Raw genomic sequence first — 27,680 nt, 5'->3', positions numbered from 1 at the left:
CTTGTTTCTGGAAAGGTAGAATTGTACAAGTAGAAGCTCAAATTGTTTGGGCACAGACCTGGATATTAAGACAGAACTCTGCAGATTGCAACTCTGCCCCCTTTGGCAGTTCTATCTTGTCGGAAAATGGTATAGTTAGGGATGGACATTTCTGGGTTTTTGGTGGTCTTCGTAAGCCAGGATTCAGACACGGCTAGGACATCCAGGTTGACAGAGTGTGCTAAAGCAGTGAAAAACTTAGGGAGGAGGCTTCTAATGTTAACATGCATGAAACAAGGCTTTTATGGTTACAGAAGTCAACAAATGAGAGCGCCTGGGGAATGGAAGTGGAGCTAGGCACTGCAGGGCCTGGATTAATCTCTACATCACCAGAGGAACAGAGGAGGAGTAGGATAAGAGTACGGCTAAAGGCTTTAAGAACTGGTCATCTAGTACGTTCGGAACAGAGAGTAAAAGGAGCAGGTTTCTGGGCGCGGTAGAATAGATTCAAGGCATAATGTACAGACAAAGGTATGGTAGGATGTGAATACAGTGGAGGTAAACCTATGCATCGAGTGACGATGAGAGACATATTGTCTCTAGAAACATCATTTAAACCAGGTGAGGTCACCGCATGTGTGGGAGGTGGAACTAAAGGGTTAGCTAAGGCTTACTGAGCAGGGCTAGAGGCTCTACAGTGAAATAAGGCAATAATTACTAACCAAAACAGCAATGGACAAGGCATATTGACATAAGGGAGAGGCATGCGTAGCCGAGTGATCATAGGGGTCCAGAGAGTAGCTCGGCGGGCCGGAGACACGGCGATTCAGACAGCTAGTGGGCCGGGGCTAGCAAGCTAGCAGAAGGGCCTTAGAGGGACGTTACTAGGGAAGAAGTCTGTTGTAGCCCCCTCGTGCTGTTACGTCGGCAGACTAGTCCTGATGGAGCAGCAGGGCTCCGTGTGGTAAAAGGGTCAAGGCCATTTGGCAGAATAGGTATATTGGCCAAAGAATTTGTCCGATGGGCCTCTTCAGCTAACAGTCCGATGTGCTCTAGACAGCTAGTGGGCCGCGGCTAGCAGATGGGCTTTCAGGGGACTTCGCGACGGAGGAGCCAGTTGAAAAATCCCCTCGGGCGAATTACGTCAGTAGTCCGGTCGTGATGGAATCGGCGGGGGTCTAGGTCAATTGGCAAAATAGGTATTGTAGCCCAAGGAGTGGCTGATTGACCTCTTCGGCTAGCCGGGAGATGGGCCTATAAAAGGCTAGCTACAGGGTAATTGGTTCTTGCTTCGGGACAGAGACGTTAGCCAGGAGTGTGTCAGATCTTGCGGTAGGAATCCGGAGATATGGACAAAAATAAATTTGATTTGCTCTGGTTTGAGTCACTTATGTAGACTGGTAAGAGTTGTCCGGGCTAAACATTAGCTGGACCGCTAGCAGTGGCTAGCTCACTACTAGCTAGTAGCTAGTTAGCTTGGGGGTTCCAGTTCAAAAGTAAAGAAAATAGCAGATCTACAGCACGTGAGGCGGATTGCATGTTGTATGTTGAAGTTGAGGTTAAGAAAAATGTATAAAAAGATATACACATGGGACAAGACGAGGACAAAGACCTCTGACTGCTACGCCATCTTGGAATCAAAAAATATATATACCAGGGCCAAAATATACTCCTATAACAGGAGGTGTCAGAGGAAAGCCCTACAAATGGCCAAAGTCTCCAGCCACCCAAATTATAGACTGTTCCGATGCTACCACATGGCCAGTGGTACTAGAGTGGCAGTTTGTACCACCAAGCCAGAAGACTACTGAACAGTTTGTACCACCAAGCCAGAAGACTACTGAACAGTTTGTACCACCAAGCCAGAAGACTACTGAACAGTTTGTACCACCAAGCCAGAAGACTACTGAACAGTTTGTACCACCAAGCCAGAAGACTACTGAACAGTTTGTACCACCAAGCCAGAAGACTACTGAACAGTTTGTACCACCAAGCCAGAAGACTACTGAACAGTTTGTACCACCAAGCCAGAAGACTACTGAACAGTTTGTACCACCAAGCCAGAAGACTACTGAACAGTTTGTACCACCTGAACAGTTTGCCAGAAGACTACTGAACAGTTTGTACCACCAAGCCAGAAGACTACTGAACAGTTTGTACCACCAAGCCAGAAGACTACTGAACAGTTTGTACCACCAAGCCAGAAGACTACTGAACAGTTTGTACCACCAAGCCAGAAGACTACTGAACAGTTAATCAAATGTCTACCCGGACTATTTGCATTGAGCCAGAAGACCCAGTTTTTGTATTTCTCTGAACAGTTTTTTTGAACAGTTTTACACTGAACAGTTTGTACCACCAAGCCAGAAGACCTAGTTTGCACAGCCAGAAGACTCACTACCACCAAGCCAGAAGACTCTAGTCTACCCGGACATTTGCACTTTTGTACATTTTTCACACCGGCCCTACACACACTGGACACACACACACACACACACACACACACACACACACACACACACACACACACACACACACACACACACACACACACACACACACACACACACACACACACACACACACACACACACACACACACACACACACACACACACACACACACACACACACACACATTTTGACACTCATCACATATGCTGCTCCTACTCTGTTTAACTGTTTAACTCTGTATTAACTATCCTGATTGCCAAGTCTCTTGTACATATTATCTCAATCACCTCAACTCTCTCGTACCCCAGCACATTGACTCGGTACCTGTACTCCTTGTATATAGCCTCATTCTTTTTATTGTGTTGCTATTTTTTATTTTTTGCAAATTATTCTTACTATTTAACTCTGCATTGTTGGGAAAGGGCTGGTAAGCATTTCACTGTTAGTCTACACCTCTTGTATTTCGGTGCATGTGACAAATAAAATTGGATTTGATTTTGATTGAATTAAGATGGTACCATGGAGATAGGATAATCCAGTTAGCTGAGTCCCAGTTCCTTGTCCTGTTGGTGACCTTCTGCTGCCTCTGGGTTCTCTATCCCGCTCCGACTCTCTCCATGAGAATCATCTCTGTCAACTATGACCTCTGTGTGTGGTTTCACTGGATTAATAGGTCAAGGGTCACACGGTTCCAGTTCATTGAAGGCCCTTGTTGAGATCTGTCTGTCTCTGTGTGCATATCTGTATGTATTTTATGTCTGTCTGTGCCTGTCTGTCTGTGCCTGTCTGTCTGTGCCTGTCTGTCTGTGCCTGTCTGTCTGTGCCTGGGTAGTAGTTAAACACTTGACAAAAGTAATTGCAAGAACGTTGGTGGATCGATAGATTGAGTGACTTTCTTTCCTTGTTCTAGATTGTTCTGGAGAACAGCAGTCGTGAGGACAAGCACGAGTGTCCGTTCGGCCGCAGCAGCATCGAGCTGACCAAGATGCTGTGTGAAATCCTCAAAGTGGGAGAGCTCCGTAAGTCTCTATTGATATTAACTACCCTCCCCTCAACACCTGCCTGGTGTCATAGCATTGCCTCGCTATTAGATCATAGTCTGTTTATAGGGTCGTATTCACAGGCAACCAAACGGACCGAAACCGGGAGGGATTACCTGAAGTTGTCCAAACCGGGAGGGATTACCTGAAGTTGTCCAAACCGGGAGGGATTACCTGAAGTTGTCCAAACCGGGAGGGATTACCTGAAGTTTTCCAAACCGGGAGGGATTACCTGAAGTTGTCCAAACCGGGAGGGATTACCTGAAGTTGTCCAAACCGGGAGGGATTACCTGAAGTTGTCCAAACCGGGAGGGATTACCTGAAGTTGTCCAAACCGGGAGGTATTACCTGAAGTTGTCCAAACTGGGAGGGATTACCTGAAGTTGTCCAAACTGGGAGGGATTACCTGAAGTTGTCCAAACCGGGAGGGATTACCTGAAGTTGTCCAAACCGGGAGGGATTACCTGAAGTTGTCCAAACCGGGAGGGATTACCTGAAGTTGTCCAAACCGGGAGGGATTACCTGAAGTTGTCCAAACCGGGAGGGATTACCTGAAGTTGTCCAAACCGGGAGGGATTACCTGAAGTTGTCCAAACAGGGAGGGATTACCTGAAGTTGTCCAAACCGGGAGGGATTACCTGAAGTTGTCCAAACCGGGAGGGATTACCTGAAGTTGTCCAATAATAAATGTTTGTTTTCTGTTGCTACGATGAAAACGTTTTTGCTACGACCCTGATTTACTTACAATGGCGTTCTGTGGATTGTATGGGTGCTGAATACCAGATATTATCTGTGAACTGATGAAAGTATTTGAACGAGTTGATGCACAGGATGTTTTTTGTCTTGGTTAGTCACATTCTATGGTCCTCTGAAGGAAACAAATACAAAGTACGACCTGGAGTGTTTCTCTGTGGCCACATTTTTCCTCGTAAATCTCCAAATCTGATTGGCTTGTGCTTGGTAAATGTAGCTCCAACAGTCACATGTTCTCTGAACTACTGCAGATTGTGTGACTCTGCTCTCTCCATTGACTTCTAACCCTGTTGATTGTTAGTGGAGGACTGGGTTGGAAAGGGTACTTTGATATACAAGGGTTAAAAACATCTTCTTAGCCTGTTTTCACATTAACCCCAGCCATATTCATTCAGACAGAGAGAGGGATGGAAATACCCTCCAGAGCATTTTACCGTCTCAGTCAGACTAGAAGAGTAAACTGTCTCCTGCAGTGAAGATAAAGGGACCCCTTATACTTTGTAATTGTGCTGGAGTTCATCAATTCTTGATGAAGTGAGTAGACTTCAAGTGAGCCCTATTCCCCCTCCTAATACACTGAATCAGCCTGGGACTTGCACTCCCGCAGGGGAAAAAAAGATGGGTCATGTTCCAGTCAAGAAAAAAGAAAGACTCCCTACACTTCTACACCCCTTATCTACTCCTTAGGCCTCCACTTCTACACCCCTTATCCACTCCTTAGGCCTCCACTTCTACACCCCTTATCCACTCCTTAGGCCTCCACTTCTACACCCCTTATCCACTCCTTAGGCCTCCACTTCTACACCCCTTATCCACTCCTTAGGCCTCCACTTCTACACCCCTTATCCACTCCTTAGGCCTCCACTTCTACACCCCTTATCCACTCCTTAGGCCTCCACTTCTACACCCCTTATCCACTCCGTAGGCCTCCACTTCTACACCCCTTATCCACTCCTTAGGCCTCCACTTCTACACCCCTTATCCACTCCTTAGGCCTCCACTTCTACACCCCTTATCCACTCCTTAGGCCTCCACTTCTACACCCCTTATCCACTCCTTAGGCCTCCACTTCTACACCCCTTATCCACTCCTTAGGCCTCCACTTCTACACCCCTTATCCACTCCTTAGGCCTCCACTTCAACCTTACATGATGTACTATCTGCTAACTTCATCTTAGTGGGATGGAAAGGTTGGAAATGTAGCCTACCTAAAAATAAAAAAATCCAAATTTTAGAAGTGATACTGTGTTATGAAAAAGAGACCACCTCTTGGTAAGGATCTGTGAAGCAGAGGGTCTGAATTGAAATCCAAACCTTAAAGCGTATATCCAATCTCTGATTTCCTCTGCGATTCAGCTGTGGACTGTCCGCATTACAATCGCATGTCAGTTTTGACCGAGACGCTCGCTCATGCATGGTTCTGGTTACTTTGTGTAACTCTGCACTCTAACTTTAATGGCCTTTATACTCATTAATATTGATGGCCATGGAAGGGGTCATGCAGATGCAGTAGGACTATGCAGCAGTGTAGCAGGGTTGGGGTCAATTCCATTTCAAGTCAGTCATTTCAAGAAGTCAATGGCAGTGTTCAATTGATTCGTTGATTTTCAATCATATGAGTTGAAAACTGACATTTATCTTCAATGATTTATACATGATTTTATATCAATGATTCATAAATCCATACATTGAATTCAGTTAGCTTTCTGATTTGATGAAGTTCAAATGAGATCGAGCCCAAAGCCTGGCGTGAGGTGTTAACAGGGGCTGAACCAGCTCAGAGGGGGGAGGAGGGCCCTGTGTGTTAGGTGACACCCTAGGGGTGAACCCCCCCCCGCCCCTCTCCTCTCCATCTGTCTGGAGGTACGCTCCACTGGTCTGTGTCTGACAGGCTTGTCTCTTATCACAGTATGGAACACGCACAGCTTTTCTTTCTCCTATTTTTGTGCTTACTGCCTACTTGGCATGTGTCCCAAGCAAAAAATATTTGATGTCATTGGCAAACACCTGGTGTTATAATTGTTGAATAAATTTAAAGTATAATTTTGTCCTAAATGTTTTTGTTCATGTTGGTCACATTTTTGTTTGTGTTCAGACCTGCTTTATGTGTGTAAAAACCTCATGGTTGTGGATCCTCTCTTCCTCGAGCGTTAAATGTTGACGACTACTGTACTGTATAATGGCTTCACTAAGCGGATGGATGGTATATGGGGCTGGCAGGTAGCTGTCCTAGGTCAAATCACATTTTATTGGTCACATACACCCACAATAACATTGTTAAATATGTGTATGAAATGCTAAAAAAAGATGCTGAATAACTAATGACATGGAATTAGTGGAACCCACCAGAACCCCCCCCCCCACAGTCCATGTCAAGGCCTGGGACATGACATATTCCAGACAGAGAAAGACACTGAGGGTGAGGGGGGAGGGGTACCCCGTTTGCCCTCAGAACAACCTCAATTCATCGGGGCATGGACTCTACAAGGTGTTGAAATCGTTCCACAGGGATGCTGGCCCACGTTGACTCAAACACTTCCCACAATTGTGTCAAATTGGCTGGATGTCCATTGGGTGGTGGACCATTCTTGATAAACACAGGAAATTGTTGAGTGTGAAAGACCCAGCAGCGTTGCAGTTCCTGACACAAACCTGTGCACCTGACACCTACTACTATACCCCGTTCAAAGGCACTTAAATGTTTTTTTTCTTGCCCATTCACCCTCGGAATGGCACACACACACCCAATCCATGTCTCAATTGTCTCTAGGTTGAAACCCCTTCTTTAACCTGTCTCCTCCCCTTCATCTACACTGAATGGAAGTGTATTTAACAAGTGACGGCAAGGGATCATAACTTTCACCTGGATTCACCTGGATTCACCTGGTCACTCTGTCATGGAAAGAGCAGGTGTTCATAATGTTTTGTGCCCTCAGTGTACAGCAAAGCATTTTATTAGTGACAAGATGACGACATAGAATTTGGCATCACGTCTTTATTCAGTCTCAATGCAAACCAACAGACAGAAGCGTAGCATTTTAAAGTGTCATTATGACACTTGGGAGTTGCACTCAGTATAATTCAACAGAGCATCCATGCATATGGAAATTAGGAGGGAAATGGAAACAGGGAGGTTTAATGTTCACAAATGGAGGTTATTATAGGAAAGGAGTTGGGACAGGATGGGTAGAGGTAGTTAGATGAAGTAATTCTGAGCTCTCACTGCAGCCTAGGATGTCTCTAAATGATTTACTGTAAAAGTGTGAGGGCAGAGACAGACGCAACCCTCCACTGACCCCAAAACAGTGTTAAATTAAGTCCGAAAGGGAAGCAGTGGCAATTTTTCATTTAATAGTAATGGTCTGCCTTCTTTAAAAAAGAGAAAATGAAAATGAAACACTCTGGTGTTAGCGTGGAGGAGAAAGAAACATTCAAAGCCATAGCTCTTTCTCTTTACGATAAGGAATTCATCTCTTCGCCAACTGTGACAAAAAATTTTTTTCTAGGATCATTTACTTTCGTTTGCGGCTGTGAAATGCCAATAAACCTCCGGTGGGTTTTGGACTTCTTAGTTCCCCATCTACCCAGGCTAATCACACAACAGGATTCTGGTGCTTAGGCGTCTTTTAGGCCTTTTTAGTTTTAGCCTATAATTCTCCATCCCCTCTGTCCCTCCACTATCCCATCCCACTCTTTAATAGAGCAAAACCTCCATCACAAATAGCACCTTAACCCCTATATTCTTGCTGCTGGTGAGTCTCTGATCCACCTCTACGCAGACGACACCATTCTGTACACTTCTGGCCCTTCTTTGGACACTGTGTTAACAACCCTTTAGACGAGCTTCAATGCCATACAACTCTCCTTCCGTGGCCTCCAATTGCTCTTAAATACAAGTAAAACTAAATGCATGCTCTTCAACCAATCGCTGCCTGCACCTGTCCGCCTGTCGAACATCACTACTCTGGACGGTTCTGACTTAGAATATGTGGACAACGACAAATACCTAGGTGTCTGGTTAGACTGTAAACTCTCCTTTCAGACTCACATCAAATATCTCCAATCCAAAGTTAAATCTAGAATTGGCTTGCTATTTTACAACAAAGCTTCCTTCATTCATGCTGCCAAACATACCCTTGTAAAACTGACCATCCTACCGATCCTCGACTTCGGCGATGTCATTTACAAAATAGCCTCCAATACCCTACTCAATAAATTGGATGCGGTCTATCACAGTGCCATCCGTTTTGTCACCAAAGCCCCATATACTACCCACCACTGTAACCTGTATGCTCACGTTGGCTGGCCCTCGCTTCATACTCGTCGCCAAACCCACTTGCTCCAGGTTATCTACAAGACCCTGCTAGGTAAAGCCCCCCCCCCCTTATCTCAGCTCGCTGGTCACCATAGCAGCACCCACCTGTAGCACGCGCTCCAGCAGGTATATCTCTCTGGTCACCCCCAAAACCAATTCTTCCTTTGGCCGCCTCACCTCCCAGTTCTCTGCTGCCAATGACTGGAACGAACTACAAACATTTCTGAAACTGGAAACGCTTATCTCCCTCACTAGCTTTAAGCACCAGCTGTCAGAGCAGCTCACATATTACTGCACCTGTACATAGCCCATCTATAATTTAGCCCAAACAACTACCTCTTCCCCCTACTGTATTTATTTATTTTTCTCCTTTGCACCCCATTATTTTTTATTTCTACTTTGCACATTCTTCCACCTCAAATCTACCATTCCAGTGTTTTACTTGCTATATTGTATTTACTTTGCCACCATGGCCTTTGTGTTTTGCCTTTACCTCCCTTATCTCACCTCATTTGCTCACATTGTATATAGACTTACTTCTCTACTGTATTATTGATTGTATGTTTGTTTTACTCTGTGTCGTTGTATGTGTCGCACTGCTTTGCTTTATCTTGGCAAGGTCGCAGTTGAAATGAGAAGTTGTTCTCAATTGGCCTACCTGGTTAAATAAAGGTGAAATAAACAAATTAAATAAAAAATATGGTGAACCTCTTTTGACGATAGGGGAAAAGGGTCCCATTTTGGACACACACCTTGGCTTATACCTTGAGGTCATTGTAGCCTACTGCCATTTTAAATCGGGTGCTGTGGCTTAATATCCCCCACTCAGACAACACCACCACAACAACAAAGACCACAACAACCGCCGCAGAGCAGATTGCTAGGTCAGAGCTCGTATGAAGGACGCAGGGTATTCTGGAACATTCTCAAGTCAACAGATCAGTTTGAAAGAACCTTTTCTCTTTCTTCCTTCCTGGGGACTTTGGTGGGTGCCAGACGGCAACGACAATGTGCATTGCACTTTAATTTTTCCATTTGACCCGAGGTTCAATTACTGCCACAGTCGCCACCATAAATAAATATTGTTTTGGTACTTCTCTGGTTTGTATTTATATATTTGTATGCAGATGTGTGGTGAGCAGGTTGGGAGTTAAGGGGTATGCATGGGGCTTGTTTGGGCGAGCTTGCTGGGCTGTGTGTGTGTGTGTGTGTGTGTGTGTGTGTGTGTGTGTGTGTGTGTGTGTGTGTGTGTTTTAGTTTATTTTATTTTTACAGGGACAGTGCACATTAATCAACGTTTCAGTAAAAGTGCCGGTTTTAGCCAGCTGGCTAATTTTCAACCGCAGTCCCTGGGCAGGTTATTAAAAACAATTACAATTTAGACAATAGCACCATAGAACAAGCAAGACATAGCAACATAGGACAAGCAAGACATAGCATACAGACAGAGCAACAGAACAAAAAGCAGCAAAACAAAATTGTGTGTGTGTGTCACCTTGCTGCTTGGCTCTGTGTGCATTATTCATGTTCCCTTCCAGGGGTCCCCTCTCCTCCTCTCCAGCACCCCACCGCAGATCTTAAAGATTTATTGTCAGCAGCCCAGCATGTTTCCCCAGAACCGGTGTTAATGGAACGTCTGGTGGGCGGGCGGGCGGGCGGGCATGCGGTCGGGCGGGCATGCGGGCCGTCTCGTCTCTCTTTCTCGTTCTTTTTCTATTTAAAAGGCCCATGTAATATTTATGACGTTATTTAGATTGGCGGCTGGTAGTGGCAGTGAAAAGTGTCCTGGTTATTGATTCATGGCATTTCCTCTCCTTCAAACACAGGACAGATTGTATTTGTGGGTTCAGAGAGGAGAGGACAGGAGAGACAGGACTGGGCAGGTCTCAGAATTACCATGGCCTTCTCCATACCGGTCTCCTGGATGCTGGTGTCATTCTGTAGAGCGAAGCGTAGAACTTTACTTTTTAAGGTAGTTTACGATTGAGCCAACATGCAATGTCTACCGTGAATCCTCTCTGAAGTAATGCCTAAGCTTTAGCTCATCGGGTTGACACAGTCTTGTGACCACAAACCAGTATGAATCATGTGATGTCAGTTTTGTCTGACTGTTTGGAATTGAGTGATGTCATCAGCTGTTACCTGTGAGGTTGTTGTCCAGTCACGGTTGTTCCCTCCAAGGCTCCTCTCTTCTGTGTGCTTGTGAACTCAGCAGGGTCCCAAACTGATTCGCAGTAACACATCCTTAAATAAATAAAGGTTAAATAAATACACACACACACACAGTCACACACACAGTCCCACAGTCACACGCAGTCACCTACCTGATTGTAGGTGTGCTGTGATGTGTTTGGAGTCTGTTAGTAAAATGCCACAGGGGATACTCCAGTCATCTCCTTAGTGAAGCAGCATTGTCAGCCAAAGGTACGGACACACACACAAATAGTGAGAGATGGAGTGAATGTCTTCTTTGTCTGCCTCCAAGTGAGAAATTGGCGTTGAAGAGGGAAGGAGTTTGTTGCTTTTAGAAGCTTGTTCTACTCTCCCCAATGATTAGCCAAATAAAATGCTATTTGTTGAATAAATGATCAGAGACCAAAGTATTTGAGTTTATAGACTGCTGCTGTGTGGATGAAAGCACACAAAGTTTAGACAATACATTACATTTCCTCTTACTGGGTTCACTTAGTGCTTTATAGCTTACTTTCATCATTGATGGGATCACTTCCAGTACACAGAAAAGCAGTTACTACAATTGATTAAAGAGTGAAACCCTGGCCAATGGAGATTCAGGCCTGGTTAGAATGAATTCTGCCACTGAGAAGGTCATCAATAGGTTTGATGCTAGAACTTCAGAGAATCTGAACATTAGCTTTTAAAGGAACGATCCTATTTGAAGTGACTAGTTAAATCCTGTGGTTTTAGCCAGTAAATCCTCTTACGGATGTTGTAGCGGGTGAAGAGGATGAGACTAAAGGGGTGGAAGGAGTAAAAGGGTGGATGATGTACATTTTCTTAAGAGGTTTATCTTCCCACTTTGTCCCCATCTCTTCCTTCATCCGCTCTGATCTAACGGGACTTGACAGGTGAAAGCTGCACGGTCTAATCCCATCCACTCCTTATCACCAGAGTTTTCCCTGACTGTTATTTTCCAAGGAACAACTCTGGGGTCGTAGTTACAGCCCACAACTATAGCGCCTGGGTACTCCTGGTAAGGTCACACGGTGAGGACAACACCACTTTACACTTTTGAGACGGATCCCATCGACAATGAGCGTAGTAGCTCTTCCATGTGCTGAAAACAAGCAGATATTTGAAAAGACAGCGCGCACATACACAAGCATGGGTTGTTTTCCACCGACTGCTAATGCAGTGGAATATAAAGTAGAAAAAGCGGTGTGCTCATTCCTCAGCTCTGACAGAATGCTTGATGTAGATGAAATGCATTGTAATGATGAGGTTGCTCCAACGTCTTTTTTTTCCTTCAGAGCAGGAAATAGAATAGTGTTGGCTTTGTGTGTGAGACAAGAAGAATGGGAGTTTGTTTGTTCTGTCCGGGACAGCTGTTGGTAGTAGACTGTAAGAGATGTGTGTTTATTTGCATACTCTACATTTCTCTATTCCTCTGTATTTGAGGACGGCTGTCCCATAATGAAAAGATGTGAAGAACGATTTGAAATAATTCACCGGAATAAGTGATTTTGATTTGTCTGCTTCTTATTTGTGAATTGGACAGGGCTGTGTGGTTTAGAATGGATGTGTGTATTTATTCGTTCAGGAATCATTTTTTCTGTATTCAGGCACGGCTGTCAGATGTGGAATAATAGATGTTGATTTTTCTCATGAGAATGATCTGATTTCTCTGCCTGTTTTTTTTTTCTCGTGAGATTGATCTGATTTCTTGTTACCAAACTATAGTTTTGGCAAGTCTGTAAGGACATCTACTTTGTGCATGACACAAGTCATTTTTCTAACAATTGTTTACGGACAGATTATTTCACTTATAAATCACTCACAATTCCAGTGGGTCAGAAGTTTACATTCACTAAGTTGACTGTGCCTTTAAACAGCTTGGAAAATTCCAGAAAATGATGTCATGGCTTTAGAAGCTTCTGATAGGCTACATAACATGATTTGAGTCAATTGGAGGTGTACCTGTGGATGTATTTTTATTTATTTTATTTTAACTTTAGTTAACTAGGCAAGTCAGTTAAGAACAAATTCTTATTTTCAATAACAGCCTAGGAACATTGGGTTAACTGCCTTGTTCAGGGGCAGAGCGACAGATTTTTACCATGTCAGCTTGGGGATTCGATCTTGCAACCTTTTGATTACATGTCCAACGCTCTAAACACTAGGCTAACTACCACACCCAAGGTCTACCTTCAAATCCAGTGCCTCTTTGCTTGACATGGGAAAATCAAAAGAAATCAGCCAAGACCTCAGAAAAAAAATAATTGTAGACCTCCACAAGTCTGGTTCATGCTTGGGAGCAATTTCCAAACGCCTGAAGGTACCACTTTCATCTGTACAAACAATAGTACGCAAGTTTTAACACCATGGGACCATGCAGCCATCATACCACTCAGGAAGGAGACGTGTTTTGTCTCCTAGAGATGAACATACTTTTTGTGTGAAAAGTGCAAATCAATCCCAGAACAATAGCAAAGGACCTTGTGAAGATGCTGGAGGAAACAGGTACAAAAGTATCTATATCCACAGTAAAATGAGTCCTATATCGACATAACCTGAAAGGCTGCTCAGCAAGGAAGAAGCCACTGCTCCAAAACCGACATAAAAAAGCTAGACTACAGTTTGCAACTGCACATGGGGACAAAGATCGTACTTTTTGGAGAAATGTCCTCTGGTCTCATGAAACAAAAATATAACTGTTTGGCCATAATGACCATCGTTATGTTTGGAGGAAAAATGGGGAGGCTTGCAAGCTGAAGAACACCCATCCCAACTGTGAAGCACGGAGGTGGCAGCATCATGTTGTGGGGGTGTTTTGCTGCAGGAGGGACTGGTGCACGGCATAAAATAGACCGCATCATGAGACAGGAAAATTATGTGGATATATTGAAGCAACATCTCAAGTTGAAGCTTGGTTGCAAATGGGTCTTCCAAATGGACAATGACCCCAAGCATACTTCCAAAGTTGTGGCAAAATGGCTTAAGGACAACAAAGTCAAGGTATTGGAGTGGCCATTTCAAAGCCCTGACCTCAAAGCCCTGACCTCAATCCTATTGAAAATTTGTACAAGCAAGGAGGCCTACAAACCTGACTCAGTTACACCAGCTCTGTCAGGAGGAATGGGCCAAAATTCTTATTGTGGGAAGCTTGTGGAAGGCTACCCAAAACATTTGACCAACGTTAAACCATTTCAAGGCAATGCTACCAAATACTAATTGAGTGTATGTAAGAGTGTATGACCCACCTGGAATGTGATGAAAGAAATAAAACCTGGAAAAAAATATCCTCTCTACTATTATTCTGACATTTCACATTATTAAAATAAAGTGGTGATCCTAACTGATCTAAGACAGGGACTTTTTACTAGGATTAAATATCAGGAATTGTGAAAAATGGATTTAAATTTTAGTTGGCTAAGGTGTATGTAAACCTCCAACTTCAAATGTATATTAGGGTGTGTGTGAGCTGTTGTAAGTCTCAGTCTCTGGTCTGTTGTTTTCACCACACTGGGTTACCTGTCAGCCCTGATAACTCTCCCTGTCCAGTCAGTCACCTTCTCTCCATCTAATACATCTTAACCTGTCTTGTAGACTCTTCTCTTCTCCACGCACTACTGAAGAGTCCTGAACAGTTACTACTCTATACCTTGCATCAAACCATGTACGTGTGTGATAACTGATAGTCTTTCTTGACCACAACTGTGTTCAAATATTTAAGTCCTGCTGTTTTAAAGTTCAATTTTCAAATGGAATTGCCAACATGGCAATAAATACAACTGATCTTACTCAACTGAGTTCTCACATTAAACAACAGTTCTGTTGATGACAAGGGGAATCGAAACTCAGCTGTTCACCATGGATGAGTCCCAAATTAAACCCTATTCCCTTTGTAGTGCACTTCCTTTGACCAGGGCCCGTAGGGAGCAATGGTACCCCATTGCCTTCATAGTGCACTAAATGAAGTACTATAAATGGGGAACAGAGTGCAACTTGGGACAAAAGTATCCTCCTGCCAGCGTGGACACTGACTGGCCCTGAAAGGTGTTGCTGATGCTGCGTCTCACATACACACACGAATGCACACACACACCTTGCTCTCCGCTACACACACACACACACACACACACACACACACACACACACACACACACACACACACACACACACACACACACACACACACACACACACACACACACACACACACACACACACACACACACACACACACACACACACACACACTCCCCTTGTCGCAAGGTGACGTCCACGTTTGGCTGGGCGATATGGCCTAAAACTCATATCTGCATTTTTTTTTCAAACTTATTGGCGATTCACGATATATATCTGTCTTCTTAATGTTTTCTCTAAATAAGCTTTGTTGTAAAGGTAAAACACACTGCATTTAAAACAGTCAGCAATAATCTAATGAATTCAGAGCTTGGTAAATTCTATCTAGTCTGAATATATTCCTTCCACAACCATAAGACACACTAATTATTTTATCAAAATATTTGTACCTGCTTTTCTTTTTACAATAATCACTGATCTGGCTTTCAGGTCTGACTATAAAAATACCCTTTTTGTTACAAATTTAACCAGAACCATGCATAATGCACATTCACTAATAATGTAGCAGGCATTATAGAAAATGAACACCGGTCTCATAAACAGTCTCTCAAGCACAAGCCCACATGTTAGTGAGTAGCCAACTAATATTTATATTTCAAGTTTTAGCAACTTGGATCTAGGTATAATTTCACAAGCTCTGAATTCCGCTAACAAAAGGAAACAGTTAATGTTATGAACAGAACTTTATGTCCGTCTCCAACTGTTTGAACAGCATGTCAGCCTGTCCACTTTGTTCAGATGTTGAAATCCAGTGGTTCTACCTTGTTTCTCAGAATGAGAACGAGTTGCCAATTCCTTATATAATTGTTATACTAGCTGCTTAGCATAAAACAATCTTTATTTGACTAAAATGTTGCTAGCGATACATGATACCATTATGCACTTGCAACTAACTGAGCATTCATTTTCCAGAATGAATGTTCATTGGTACATCAGTTTTAGTAGTGTCTACTCTGCTCCAAATTTGAGGAGTTGAAACATAAACAGGGTAACTCCTCTATTAGAGTAAAACAATGTCCCAATGTGTTGGTGTCCATATGGCCGATTCTGTTGGACCAAACCTCAAATGCAAATAGCAAGTTAACAGTTTGTCAGAGAAAGAAGTGATCAATCATCTTTGTTGTTGTGAATGGTAGGAGGAGGTGACGCGAGAGGTTTCACTCGCCAAAATCTGTCAAATGAACCCAATGCATTTATGTGCTTATTTGTGTGCTTAAATGAAAAATACCAAAAACATTGATTCTGCAAAACAGGCATTTGGAATATCGCGGGAAAAAAACATACATTTGAATGAATCGAATTAATTCAATATATTGCACAGCCCTACGTCCAGGCCTGCTGGCGTGGTAATTGGAGTGAGGAAGACACATTTTCAGTGTATATTTGTCATGCTGGTTCCCTCCCTCGCTCCAAGGTGACTCTCCTCTCTGTGTTCCTCCTCTTGTTTCTCTCTCCCTTTAATCTCACTGGGCTCAGACAGATGTCAGGAAGGCTCTCTGCCTGCAGGTCCCACACTCACACGCTGTCTTTTACCTTCTCTCACACACACATTTATGCTCGCTCCCTCTCTCTCTCTCGCACACACACCAACACCCAGACACACACACTCTCCCTTTCTACCCCCTCTTCCACTCCTTTCTCTCTCTCTCTCTCCCTGTCTGTCACCTCTCCCCTCCGTGGTCATATCTGTGTGGCTAGTGTTTGCTCTGTCTGTTGAGCTCTAATTAGCTATGTCCAGACAGGCGTCAATGTTCTGGAGCCTTCGTGGCCCGCCTTGAAATCAAACAGAAGTCTCTGAGATTACAACTTTTACCTCCAGGGCACCGACCACTCAGTCACAGCTGAGGATAGATAGGAGATGGGTTGTGGCATTCCCAGAGCAGGCTCAAGAAAAGCGTTTTTTTTTGTCCATTTAAAATAACATAAAATTGATCAGAAATACAGTGTAGACATTGTTAATGTTGTAAATGACTATTGTAGCTGGAAACGGCAGATTTCTTTAATGGAATATCTACATAGGCGTACAGAGGCCCATTATCAGCAACCATCACTCCTGTGTTCCAATGGCACATTGTGTTAGCTATTCCAAGTCTATAATTTTAAAAGACTAATTGATCATTAGAAAACACTTTTTCAATTACAGTTGAAGTCAGAAGTTTAGTTGGACTCATTTTACTGTGGATATAGATACTTTTGTACCTGTTTCCTCCAGCATCTTCACAAGGTCCTTTGCTGTTGTTCTGGGATTGATTTGCACTTTTCGCACCAAAGTTCGCTCATCTCTAGGAGACAGAACGAGTCTCCTTCCTGAGCGGTATGACGGCTGCGTGGTCCCATGGTGTTTATACTCGCGTACTATTGTTTGTACAGATGAACATGGTACTTTCAGGCATTTGGAAATTGCTCCCAAGGATGAACCAGACTTGGAGGTCTGCAATTTTTTTTCTGAGGTCTTGGCTGATTTCTTTAGATTTTCCCATGATGTCAAGCAAAGAGGCACTGAGATTGAAGGTAGACCTTGAAATACATCCACAGGTACACCTCCAATTGACTCAAATGATGTCAATTAGCCAATCAGAAGCTTCTAAAGCCATGACATAATTTTCTGGAATTTTCCAAGCTATTTAAAGGCACAGTCAACTTAGTGTATGTTATCACAATTACAGTGGGTAAGAAGCTACACTGAAATAATCTGTCTGTAAACAATTGTTGGAAAAATTACTTGTCATGCACAAAGTAGATGTCCTAACCGACTTGCCAAAACTATAGTTTGTTAATAGGAAATTTGTGGAATGGTTTAAAAACAGGTTTTAATGACTCCAACATAAGTGTATGTAAACTTCCGACTTCAATTATTGTATGTATGTATGTATGTATGTATGTATGTATGTATGTATGTATGTATGTATGTATGTATGTATGTATGTATGTATGTATGTATGTATGTATGTATGTATGTATGTATGTATGTATGTATGTATGTATGTATGTATGTATGTATGTACAGTGCCTTGCGAAAGTATTCGGCCCCCTTGAACTTTGCAACCTTTAGCCACATTTCAGGCTTCAAACATAAAGATATAAAACCGTATTTGTTTGTGAAGAATCAACAACAAGTGGGACACAATCGTGAAGTGGAACGACATTTATTGGATATTTCAAACTTTTTTAACAAATCAAAAACTGAAAAATTGTGCAAAATGATTCAGCCCCCTTAAGTAAATACTTTGTAGCACCACCTTTTGCTGCGATTACAGCTGTAAGTCGCTTGGGGTATGTCTCTATCAGTTTTGCACATCGAGAGATTGAAATGTTTTCCCATTCCTCCTTGCAAAACAGCTCGAGCTCAGTGAGGTTGGATGGAGAGCATTTGTGAACAGCAGTTTTCAGTTCTTTCCACAGATTCTCGATTGGATTCAGGTCTGGACTTTGACTTGGCCATTCTAACACCTGGATATGTTTATTTTTGAACCATTTCATTGTAGATTTTGCTTTATGTTTTGAATCATTGTCTTGGTGGAAGACAAATCTCTGTCCCAGTCTCAGGTCTTTTGCAGACTCCATCAGGTTTTCTTCCAGAATGGTCCTGTATTTGGCTCCATCCATCTTCCCATCAATTTTAACCATCTTCCCTGTCCCTGCTGAAGAAAAGCAGGCCCAAACCATGATGCTGCCACCACCATGTTTGACAGTGGGGATGGTGTGTTCAGGGTGATGCGCTGTGTTGCTTTTACGCCAAACATAACGTTTTGCATTGTTGCCAAAAAGTTCCATTTTGGTTTCATCTGACCAGAGCACCTTCTTCCACATGTTTGGTGTGTCTCCCAGGTGGCTTCTGGCAAACTTTAAACAATACTTTTTATGGATATCTTTAAGAAATGGCTTTCTTCTTGCCACTCTTCCATAAAGGCCAGATTTGTGCAATATACGACTGATTGTTGTCCTATGGCCAGAGTCTCCCACCTCAGCTGTAGATCTCTGCAGTTCATCCAGAGTGATCATGGGCCTTTTGGCTGCATCTCTGATCAGTCTTCTCCTTGTATGAGCTGAAAGTTTAGAGGGACGGACAGGTCTTGGTAGATTTGCAGTGGTCTGATACTCCTTCCATTTCAATATTATCGCTTTCACAGTGCTCCTTGGGATGTTTAAAGCTTGGGAAATCTTTTTGTATCCAAATCCGGCTTTAAACTTCTTCACAACAGTATCTCGGACCTGCCTGGTGTGTTCCTTGTTCTTCATGATGCTCTCTGCGCTTTTAACGGACCTCTGAGACTATCACAATGCAGGTGCATTTATACAGAGGCTTGATTACACACAGGTGGATTGTATTTATCATCATTAGTCATTTAGGTCAACATTGGATCATTCAGAGATCCTCACTGAACCTCTGGAGAGAGTTTGCTGCACTGAAAGTAAAGGGACTGAATAATTTTGCATGCCCAATTTTTCAGTTTTTGATTTGTTAAAAAAGTTTGAAATATCCAATAAATGTCGTTCCACTTCATGATTGTGTCCCACTTGTTGTTGATTCTTCACAAAAAAAATACAGTTTTATATTTTTATGTTTGAAGCCTGAAATGTGGCAAAAGGTCGCAAAGTTCAAGGGGGCCGAATACTTTCGCAATGTATGTATGTATGCATGTATGCATGCATGTATACACGCACACGCACACACACAGTACCAGTCAATTTTGGACACACCTACTCATTGAAGAATAATAGCGAAGACATCAAAACTATGAAATAATACATATGGAATCATTTAGTAACCAAAAAAGTGTTAAACAACTAAATCTATTTTATATTTGACATTCTTCATAGTAGTCACCCTTTGCCTTGATGACAGTTTAGAAGATTGATGGCCATTTGTTCTTTAGAGGATGTTGCTATATGGTCTATTTCTGTTCGAGTCTAACCTCTTGAAGAGAGAGACACACACACACACATACATACACATACATAGACGCACACACACGCGCACACACATATACACACACACACACACACACACACATATACACACACACACACACACACATATATACACACACACACACACGCACACGCACACGCACATATACACGCACACGCACATATACACACACACGCACACGCACATATACACACACACGCACATATACACACACGCACACATACACAGACGCACACACACATACATACACACACGCACGCACGCACGCACACACACAGAACTGAATGAAGGGAAATAGTGTACCAATGTCCCAGGATATCTGGGTCTGTCAGATTTAAACTGTATATTTACAAATCACTGTGTTCTATTCTGTTTGTGCGTTACTGCTTATGGTAACACTTTGTTATGCAATAATGCATTTGTTCCATTCTGTTTGTGCATTGCTGCTTATGTAATACTGTGGTATGCAGTAATGTGTTGGGCGTTGCTGCTTATGTAATACTGTGGTATGCAGTAATGTGTTGGGCGTTACTGCTTATGTAATACTGTGGTATGCAGTAATGTGTTGGGCGTTGCTGCTTATGTAATACTGTGGTATGCAGTAATGTGTTGGGCGTTGCAGTAATGTGTTGGGCGTTACTGCTTATGTAATACTTATGTAATACTGTGTATGCAGTATGCAGTAATGTGTTGGTATGCAGTAATGTGTAATGTGTTGGGCGTTGCTGCTTATGTAATACTGTGGTATGCAGTAATGTGGGCGTTACTGCTGCAGTAATGTAATACTGTGGTATGCAGTAATGTGTTGGGCGTTGCTGCTTATGTAATACTGTGGTATGCAGTAATGTGTTGGGCGTTACTGCTTATGTAATACTGTGGTATGCAGTAATGTGTTGGGCGTTGCTGCTTATGTAATACTGTGGTATGCAGTAATGTGTTGGGCGTTACTGCTTATGTAATACTGTGGTATGTAGTAATGTGTTGGGCGTTGCTGCTTATGTAATACTGTGGTATGCAGTAATGTGTTGGGCGTTACTGCTTATGTAATACTGTGGTATGCAGTAATGTGTTGGGCGTTACTGCTTATGTAATACTGTGGTATGCAGTAATGTGTTGGGCGTTACTGCTTATGTAATACTGTGGTATGCAGTAATGTATTTGTTCCATTCATTATGTTGTGACACACCCATTACAAATCTAAATGTATCAAGTGTTGTAAGAATCAAGACTTTGGGGCGTAACTCTTCAATACAAAGGTCATTATCAGTTCTCACATTAGCTTCTGACTTCCCTTGCAGGCCCTATTCTAACTTATATCGCTTGACACGCATAGAATGGCCCAGATTGAATTCTTTATCTCTTCAATTATTTGTTCTGCGTGGGAGAATTGTGTTTGGTTAGATTTAAATATTCAGTTACCATTCAGGAGACATTACTCTAGTTGGAGAGTAACAGTATGAATAATACAACGTGAAGAAAAAAATGACTTCTCTGCATGGGGATGGAAAGGTCAGGTTGTTCAGACACTATGAACATGTTTTGAACATGTTCTGAACATGCCAGCAAATGTCACCTGAGGTGTGTCCGTGCACTGTTGGGGATAGTGGGAGGGAGGATGTTCCAGAACATTCAGATAGAAAAGTATTGAGTAGAACATTTTTTTATTTTTTTTAGATTGAATAGGAAATCGTGTTGGCTCTATTCATTCTATTTCTATCTGCAATGTTCCAAACATTTCACATGACTGAATAGACTCCAGGATGCATCACAAAGTAGAGAGCTCCAGGACTGCAGCTCTGCAGCCACCCTGTCCCAGTGTATTGAGAGCGGAGCGCCAAGTCTAGGTCCAAAAAACCCCAAGCTGAACAGCTCATCAAAAAGCTACCACGTTTTTCATAGTTTTTTTTTACACTGCTGCTATTCGCTGTTTATCATCTATGCATAGTATCTTTACCATTACCTACGTAAAAAGTCCTACAAGTTTCCTTGCTGATCGAAATATATCAAAATCAAAATTTTCTTTGTCTAAGTTGTTAGTCGCAATATCACTGAAGAACACCTTCAGAAAGTATTCAGGCCCCTTGACTTATTCAAAATGTTGTTGTTACAGCCTGAATTTAAATTTGATTAAATTGAGAGTTTTTTTGTCCCTGACCTACACACAATACCCGATAATGTAAAAGTGGATTTTTTTTAAAAATGTTTACAAATGTATTAAAAATAAAAATCTGAAAAGTATTTAACCCCTTTGTTATGGCAAGCCTAAATAAGTTCAGGAGTAAACATTTGCTTAACAAGTCACATAATAAGTTCCATGGACTCAATCTGTGTCCAATAAGTGTTTAACATGATTTTTGAATGACTACCTCAAACCTTGTAAACACACACACACATCAAAATTATCTGTAAACTCCCTCAGTCGAGCAGTGAATTTCAAACACAAATTCAACCACAAATACCAGGGAGGTTTTCCAATGCCTCACAAAGAAGGGCACCTATAGGTAGATGGTCAAAAACATTTGTTTTTTAAATGCAGACATTGAATATTCCTTTGAGCATGGGTATGTTATTAATTACACTTTGGATGGTGTATCAATACACCCAGTCACTACAAAGATACAGGCGTCATTCCTAACTCAGTTGCTAGAGAGGAAGGAAACAGCTCAGGGATTTCTTCATGAGGCCAATGGTGACTTTAAAACAGTTACTTATTTTAATGTCTGTGATAGGAGATAATTAAGGATGGATTAGCAACATTGTAGTTACTCCACAATACTAACCTAATTGACAGAGTGAAAGTAAAGAAGCCTGTACAGAATAAAAAATATTCCAAAACATGAATCCTGTTTGCTACAGGGCACTAAAGTAATACTGCAAAAAATGTGGCAAAGCAATTAACTTTTTGTCCTGAATACAAAGTGTTATGTTTGGGGAAAATGGTTGTCTGCTTTCCACTTGACACTGGGAGATGAATTCACCTTTCAGAAGGACAATAACCTAAAACACAAGGCCAAATCTACGCTGGAGTTGCTTACCAAGAAGACCAGGAATGTGGCCGAGTTAGTTTTGACTTAAATCTACTATGTCAAGACCTGAAAATGGTTGTCTAGAAATGATCAACAACAGAGTTTGAAGAATTTCGAAAAGAATAATGGGCAAATGTTGCATCAGACCAAAGGACATATTTCCACCGGTCTAATGTCCATTGCTCAGGTTTCTTGGCCCAAGCAAGTCTCTTCTTCTTATTGGTGTCCTTTAGTAGTGTTTCTTTGCAGCAATTCAACCATGAAGGTTTGAATCACACAGTCTCCTCTGAACAGTTGATGTTGAGATGTGTCTTTTACTTGAACTCTGGGAAGCATTTATTTGGGCTGAAATTTCTGAGGCTGGTAACTCTAATGAATTTAGAGCCTCTGCAGCAGAGGTAACTCTGTTTTCTTCGTTTCCTGTGGCGGTCCTCATGAGAGCCAGACACTGTCAGTGATATATTTAGAATTCAAGGCACACTTAACCTGTGTGCAAAGCTGTCATCAAGGCAAAGGATGGCTACTTTGAAGAACCTCAAAGATCAAATATATTTGGACATATTTACCACTTTTTGGTCACATGATTCCATGTGTTATTTCATAGTTTTGATGTCTATTATTCTACAATGTAGAACATTGTCAAAAGAAAGAAAAAACCTTAAATGAGTAGGTGTGTCCAAACATTTGACTGGTACTGTATGTAAATTAAATATTTCTAACAGCATGTTTTCACTTTGTTGTTATAGGGTATTGTGTGTAGATGTGTGAGAGAAAATATATATTTAATCCATTTTAAATTCAGGCTGTAACTCAACAAAATGTGGAATAATTCAAGGAGTATGACTACTTTCTGAAGGCACTGTAGATGGATTGAGCTGAGAAACCAGATTTCGCTCTCGGTGGGGAGTTTATGATGAATCCGGTAACCCAATAAACACACAGTGAGTTCTCCCTCCCAGTGTATGTAATGCAGTCTAATGCAGTCTAATGGAGTTCCCTCGGGAAACTGTTAGATTAGCTCTCTGGCCACACCATTGGCTGAGGACAGGGGGGGGGGACAAGGGAGGAAAAAGGATGAGAACAAGTGAGAAATGAGGCAGGAAATAGGTTGGAAAGGAGGAGAAGGAGGGAGAAACAAGGGAGAAGGAAGGAGCCATTCCCTTTAATCACAACATGAAGCCTCCCATCAGAGTCATGCAGTATTCAGAGCCTTCAACCTCTCACACAGCCTCCCATCAGAGTCGTGCAGTATTCAGAGCCTTCAACCTCTCACACAGCCTCCCATCAGAGTTGTGCAGTATTCAGAGCCTTCAACCTCTCCCACAGCCTCCCATCAAAGTCATACAGTATTCAGAGCCTTCAACCTCTCACACAGCCTCCCATCAGAGTTGTGCAGTATTCAGAGCCTTCAACCTCTCACACAGCTTCCCATCAGGGTCATACATTATTCAGAGCCTTCAACCTCTCACACAGCCTCCCATCAGAGTCATGCAGTATTCAGAGCCATCAACCTCTCACACAGCCTCCCATCAGAGTCATGCAGTATTCAGAGCCTTCAACCTCTCACACAGCCTCCCATCAGAGTCATACAGTATTCAGAGCCTTCAACCTCTCACACAGCCTCCCATCAGAGTCATGCAGTATTCAGAGCCATCAACCTCTCACACAGCCTTCCATCAGAGTTGTGCCATATTCTGAGCCTTCATCTTCTCACACAGTACAGGAGAATAACTCTGTCTCTGTTGTAAGATGCATGTGGAAATGTTAACAGAAAAGGCCCATAGTGTGTTCACATTCTGGATCATTTAAGAACTTTCCCTGTCAATTCATATAAATTCTTTAGGAGCCCCCCAAGTGGCACAGCGATGTAAGGCACTGTGGCGCAGTGCTAGAGGCATCACTACAGATCCGGAGTCGATGCCAGGCTGGGTCGCAGCCGGCCGCGACCGGGAGACCCATGAGTCGGCACATAATTGGCCCAGTGTCGTCCAGGTTAGGGAAGGGTTTGGCCAGCCGGGATGTTCTTGTCTCATTGAGCTCTGGCGGCTCCCGTGGCAAGCCGGGCGCATGTACGCAAACACGGTCGCCAGTTGGACGGTGTTTCCTCCGACACATTGGTGCAGCTGGCTTCCGGGTTAAGCGAGCAGTGTGTCAAGAAGCAGTGCGACTTGGAGTTGCAGCGATGGGACAAGACTGTAACTACCAATTGGATATCACGAAATTGGTATGAAAAAGGGGTAAAAAAAAATACAAAATTCAAAAGGAAAGCATCATTAGACTCTAATCTATGGATTTCACATGACTTGACAGGGGCGCAGCCAAGGGTGGGCCTGGGAGGGCATAGGCTTACCCACTTGGGAGCCAGGCCCAGCCAATCAGGATGATTGGCTTTATAAAATATGGTTTTATTACAAACAGAAATACTCCTCAGTTTCATCAGCTGTTTGGGTGACTGGTCTCAGATGATACCGCAGGTGAAGAAGCCAGATGTAGAGGTCCTGGGCTGGCATAGTTACACGTGGTCTGCCAAATTCTTTCAAATGTACATTAATTTCTCTGGCAACAGCTCTGGTGGACATTCCTGCAGTCAGCATGCCAATTGCACGCTCCCTCGAAACTTGAGTCATCTGTGGCATTGTGTTGTGTGACACAACTGCACATTTTAGAGTGGCCTTTCAAGTCCCAGCACAAGGTGCACCTGTGTAATGATCATACTGTTTAATCAGCTTCTTGATATTCCACACCTGTCAGGTGGATGGATTATCTTGGCAAAGGAGAAATGCTCACTAACAGGGATGTAAACACATTTGTGCACAGAATTTGAGAGAAATATGCTTTTTGTGCATCTGGAAAATTTCTGGAATCTTTTATATCAGCTCATAATACAAAACGAAACATAAAATAACAGTAACAAGGCTATATAAAGGGGCTACCGGCACCGAGTCAATGTGCTTGGGTACAGGTTAGTCAAGGTCATTTGTACATGTAGGTAGGGGTAAAGTGACTATGCATAGATAATAAACAGAGAGTAGCAGCAGTGTAAAAACAAATGGGGTGTCAATGTAAATAGTGAGGTGGCCATTTGATTAGTTGTTCAGCAGTCTTATGGCTTGGGGGTAGAAGCTCTTAAGGAGCGTTTTGGACCTAGACATGGCGCTCCGATACCGCGCTCTCACACACGCATACACCCACTACTTAAGCCTATACATGTCCAAACTGTGTAGGAATGCGTCAGCCATCCATGTGGGTATTGAAGTATGGCTGGAAGGTGAGCCAAGCATGTGTCCATCACTTTCATTCTGTAATCAACTGGATGGAAGTGTCTTAGTTCATCATAAGGGGGCAACATGTGTATAGCTACTGTATATCTGTTCCCGTGGGGAATCTCTGTACTGATGGCTCTTATACCACTGACTTTAGATTAGAGTGTACCTTTGGGCCCTGGTCCAAAGTAGTGCACTTTTTGGGAAAAAGGGTGCCATTTGGGATGTAGTCCAGTTGAAGTTCATGTTCCCGGTACTCACATGGCAGTCTTAGACGCTGAAATTCAGGGATGCAACATCAGTGAATGAAAAATGAAAGACAAGTGAATCTAAAATACAAGTATGCAGATATAAGGGATTGGTTAGCCTTGGTTTGAAAACCGGGGTTGATATGTCTTTGTTCTCATAACCTCGGGGATTATGTATGTTTAGATTATCATGCAAGAGATCTTCATTTAATTAAAGGCGGGCTGTCTCCGGTCTTTAAACCTCAGATCCCCTGATGCCGCCTTAAAACCTAAAAATGTAACGCCGAACTTGAGCATTTGCCAGCCGATCTGTAAGTTTTCCACCTAAAATCCAAATATCAGTGTCAAAGTCTCTGACTGTGCCCGCGTCTCCTCTCTCTAAAACACATGTTCTGACTGTGCCCTCGTCTCCTCTCTCTAAAACACATGTTCTGACTGTGCCCTCCTCTCCTCTCTCTAAAACACATGTTCTGACTGTGCCCTCGTCTCCTCTCTCTAAAACACATGTTCTGACTGTGCCCTCTCTCCTCTCTCTAAAACACATGTTCTGACTGTGCCCTCCTCTCCTCTCTCTAAAACACATGTTCTGACTGTGCCCTCCTCTCCTCTCTCTAAAACACATGTTCTGACTGTGCCCTCCTCTCTCTAAAACACATGTTCTCTCTAAAACACATGTTCTGACTGTGCCCTCCTCTCCTCTCTCTAAAACACATGTTCTGACTGTGCCCTCCTCTCCTCTCTCTAAAACACATGTTCTGACTGTGCCCTCTTCTCCACCTCTGTCTTCGCAGCCAGTGAGAACTGTCATGATTTCCACCCCATGTTCTTCACCCACGACCGCTCCTTCGAAGAGTTCTTCTGCATCTGCATCCAGCTGCTCAACAAGACCTGGAAGGAGATGAGGGCCACCAGCGAAGACTTCAACAAGGTGAGTTTGGACTTTGTGGCTCAGTTACTAAAGTATGGCGCCTGCAATGTCAGGATCATGGGTTCGATTCCCGCTTGGGGCCACTAAAATGGCAAATGGTATTAATTTTCAAAGGGTAATACTTCTGCAGGGGTAGCTAACCCTCTTTTTGGAGAGCTACCCTGCTCCCGGATTATTCTCCAGACCATTCTACTAATCAGCTGCTCATCAGGACCTTGATTAGCTGAAACAGGTGTGTTTGTTTAGGGCTTGGACAAAGTCATGCAGATCCAGTAGGGCTTTCTTTCTTTCATTCGATTTGTCAGATTGTATAGGAATGCTACTGTAGTGTATTGTCCCATGTTAAGTGGTGTTTTCCGGTCTGAACATGCAGTGCATTCAGAAAGTATTCAGACCCTTTGACTTTTTCAACATTTT

General features: G+C 42.9%; 1 protein-coding gene across 3 annotated transcripts in view; it reads left to right on the top strand.

Moving 5' to 3' along the window:
* LOC124012838 (engulfment and cell motility protein 1) overlaps window positions 1-27,680 on the top strand; it is a 161,811-nt gene that overhangs the window by 76,795 nt on the left and 57,336 nt on the right. For all 3 annotated transcript variants that reach the window (XM_046326832.1, XM_046326831.1, XM_046326833.1), the window contains 2 exons: window positions 3,344-3,452; window positions 27,127-27,263. In XM_046326832.1, the coding sequence (XP_046182788.1) occupies window positions 3,344-3,452; window positions 27,127-27,263 (246 nt within the window). The remainder of the gene's footprint in view (window positions 1-3,343; window positions 3,453-27,126; window positions 27,264-27,680) is intronic.

The sequence above is a fragment of the Oncorhynchus gorbuscha genome, linkage group LG24 (assembly GCF_021184085.1).
Source record: "Oncorhynchus gorbuscha isolate QuinsamMale2020 ecotype Even-year linkage group LG24, OgorEven_v1.0, whole genome shotgun sequence".
Classification (NCBI taxonomy): domain Eukaryota; kingdom Metazoa; phylum Chordata; class Actinopteri; order Salmoniformes; family Salmonidae; genus Oncorhynchus; species Oncorhynchus gorbuscha.
This window is presented reverse-complemented; position numbering and strand designations above follow the sequence as displayed.